At 56.0% G+C, this 3283-nt stretch overlaps 1 protein-coding gene across 1 annotated transcript in view; it reads right to left on the reverse strand.

The window, feature by feature from the left end:
* CD72 (CD72 molecule) overlaps positions 1 to 1292 on the reverse strand; it is a 16497-nt gene extending 15205 nt beyond the window's left edge. Inside the window, exons 1-3 of the mRNA XM_011980118.1 lie at positions 1090 to 1292; positions 882 to 989; positions 48 to 119 (exon numbers count right to left, since the gene is read on the reverse strand). Coding sequence (XP_011835508.1) covers positions 48 to 119; positions 882 to 989; positions 1090 to 1171 — 262 coding nt within the window. The 5' untranslated portion in view covers positions 1172 to 1292. The remainder of the gene's footprint in view (positions 1 to 47; positions 120 to 881; positions 990 to 1089) is intronic.
* Between the last annotated feature and the right edge of the window lie 1991 nt (positions 1293 to 3283).

The raw sequence follows: 3283 nt of genomic DNA on the forward strand, positions 1-3283 counted from the left end.
CGGGACAGGCGCGAGCACGTGCCCCCGCGGCCGCACCGCACACTCACAGGGGAGAATCCGCCCGACGGCTAGTGACGTCACGGCGCTCCAGGACGCAGTTGACTGCTCCGACTTGACCGCTGTCGAGGGGAGCATTCAGTTTGAGACGGGAAGCCCTGAGTATTGCCCCTTCTCCTCCGGTGCACCTGCTTCGCCCTCGCCACTGGGAAACTCCAGTCTGCCCCACGTTGCCCGCTAGGGTTGCTCTGGTACACCCTGTCACTCTACTGAGTTCCTCCTCTGCCTGGGACTCTCTCGGCTCCCTCCTGGGTCTCACCGTATCTTTTCCCGGACCCCCTCATCTCTCGTAGTTCTTCCTTTATCGCTTCCTCAGGGGCCCCTTATCTGTCGGCCCCAAACCCTCTCCCCCTTTGCTCTCATCCAACTCCCATCCCCCCTTTTCCCTCCCATGGCTCCCCATTTCCCATTAGAACTCATCCCCCACAGGGCTGCCCTATCCCTCCGCAGCCCTTATCTCCCTCACTGGGGTCTCCACCTTGCCAGAGGAATCTTTCTTCCTCCCCTGGCTCCCATTTATCCTGTTCCTATTCTTCCGTTTCCTAAGAACCGCCCTCCTCCTTTCCCCAGGGTATTGTGCTCTCAAGAATATTGTGGGCCATGGCGTGGGGGTGCACGCCTGCAATCCCAACACTTTGGGAGGCCAGGGCAGGAGGATCACTTGAGCCCAGGAGCTCGAGGCTGCAATAAGCCATGATCACGCCACTGCACTCCAGCCTGCGTGACAGAGCAAGACCCTGTCTCAACAACAACAAAAACATTGTGGACCCCCTAGCTCAAGACACAGCCCCTCAACAAACACACATCCCCCAGGCTCTCCAGACCTGCTTTGTCGCCTAGTCCAGAAGAAGCCAAGCTTGAGGGTCCCCCTGGGACTGGGGGCACTTGAACATTCTCATAGGTGAGTTCCCCATCGTCATCAGCCCCTGGGTCTGGAGAGAAGACAAGAGGGACCAAGGTGGGAGTCGGGAATAGGATCTGTGGGGTGGGGAGTGGGGATGCAGGACCAAGGGGAGGCCTCATCCCCCTTACCCTGTCCTAACCGGCTGGAGATGCTCTTCTTCAGGGGTGCCTTCACAAACCTCAGATCTGCATAGGTGATGGCCTCAGCCATGGTCCCGAGCAGCTCTGCCCCAACTCGTCTTCCCTGTCATCCACCGTCCTCCCTTGCTCCTCTTTTCTCTGTCCCTTTACAACTAGGCTCTGTGTTCCCTCTGTGACTGCACGGTTTATCACCTGGCCCTGTGACTTCCAGTCACAAAAGAGGAAGGTGTTAGCAAGTCTCAAACAGATGGGCTCAATGAAGCAGAAGGCATCCCTGGGCCAGGGCCAGAGGGGCCACGGAGGGGACGCTGAGGTCCAGAGCACAGGGGTAGGGACTGGGCCTGTCCCCATGTCCTCCCTGTGCTTCCTCTCCATGCATCTTAGACCCATGTGGGCCATACTGGACCCCAAACTCGGTCCTCCTGGTTATCTGCCCTGATCTGCCCCACCCTCCTCCTGGCTGCCTTGTCCACTGGGGCTTATGATGTGTAGCTGCAGCTGCACTGACTCAGATGATCTCCCCAGCTCCAGGGTGAGGCTCCATTCTCCCCATGAGACTGGGGGTTCCTGGTTTGCATCCCTCACTCCTCATCATCCTGGGGTTTCCAGTAACTGGGCGTTCAGGAACAGGTCCGGGCCAGGGGTGAAGGTAAGGAACAGCCATGGCTGCAGCACCTCTGGAAAGGCATGCGGCAGCACTGCCCCCCATGCATCCTCATGGGGAGCCAGGGAGCAGGTAAGCACGGGAGTTGCAGAGGGCTTAAGAAGGACTGCAGCTTCCTAGGCAGAGGCAAGGCAGGAGCAGAGCCAGAGGCCAAGCACAGATTCTGGACCAGCAGAGGTTTTGACATTTTCTTGGTTTGGTTTTGGTTTTTCTCTTATTTTCACAGCAAAGTTCTTCCTTTAAAAAGTCCCAAAGCTGTCCCTGCACACACAGCCCCAAGGAAAAAGGGGGCATTTGTGGTGGAGGACCCAGGGACTGCCAGGCCTTCATAGGTGTTGGGGGCCTGGCTGATGGAGGAGACAGGGAACCAGTTGGGGGAGAAGGGGGCAGCTGAGCAGGGGTGCCCAAAGGCACTCCCTAATGTTCTTTTACCAGGATGTGACCCCTAATAGGAACCCCAAAATGGCCTACATCCAGGATAGGAAGGAGCTGGAACAAGATGTAGTGTGGGGGTGGGAAGAACCAGCCCCTAGTAAAGTGACATCCGCCCCGCAGAAACCCCCTCTCCTACAGCTGTGGGGAGGAAAAAGGAAGGGGAAAAAGGTCCTCACCGCATGCCAACAGCTTGGATGATTGGTGGTGTGTGGCAGGACACACACCTAGAGCTCTGCCAGTAGCTCCGCCCAGCCACCCCTAGAGGAAGTGGCCACTGAGGCAAAGCTGTCACTTCAAAAATGTACCTGTGGAGAGGCACATGTGTGCATGTGCGTGCATGGACACGCATGTTCCCAGGACTTTGCAGTCTGTTAGGGCATCTGTGAGGTGAGCAGCTATGTCAGAGCCTGCCTGGAGGAGGAAGCCTTCTGTGGGCTGAAGGCTGCCTGCGATCACTGTTATTTTCCATGGCAGGGAATGACGGGTCATTTTCAGAAAAGTCTTCAAAGGTCATCACAAGAGATCCTACAAGTATTTCCTTCTTGAGGCTCACTGTTTCCTAAGGTGCCTCTGCAGCTGTTAACGGTCCTTGCTTGATTAAAGTTTCCAACAACCCAGACCTTCCCCCAGATATAGACAGTGGTGTGTGGTGGTGACTCCCTGGGGGCCTCAGGGGCCCTGAGAGTGAGTGGGAGGGTGGAAAGCAGCTGGTGGCAAGGGTGGGTGGGGTGGGAAGAGTCAAATACTTGAACCTGTGGTGTACAGGGGGTGGGTGTGGGCAGTGTGGGAGTAAATCAATTGCAGGAAAATTTACAGGAGTTCCACAAACTGTAGAATGTCCCAGTTTTCAGATCCAATACACGGGTGAACATGATGTAGATGCCAGGTAAAATGCCAAAATCAAGCTTCTAGTCTGCACTCAAAAAGGAATCCGTGGCCAACATAGTGATACCCTGTCTCTACTAAAAATACAAAAAAAATTAGCCAGGTGTGGTGGCTGAAACCTGTAGTCCCAGCTAGTCAGGAGGCTGAGGCAGGAGAATCACTTGAACCCAGGAGGTGGAGGTTGCAGTGAGCCAAGAT

This window comes from Mandrillus leucophaeus, unplaced genomic scaffold (genome assembly GCF_000951045.1).
Source record: "Mandrillus leucophaeus isolate KB7577 unplaced genomic scaffold, Mleu.le_1.0 Scaffold208, whole genome shotgun sequence".
In the NCBI taxonomy this organism is placed as follows: domain Eukaryota; kingdom Metazoa; phylum Chordata; class Mammalia; order Primates; family Cercopithecidae; genus Mandrillus; species Mandrillus leucophaeus.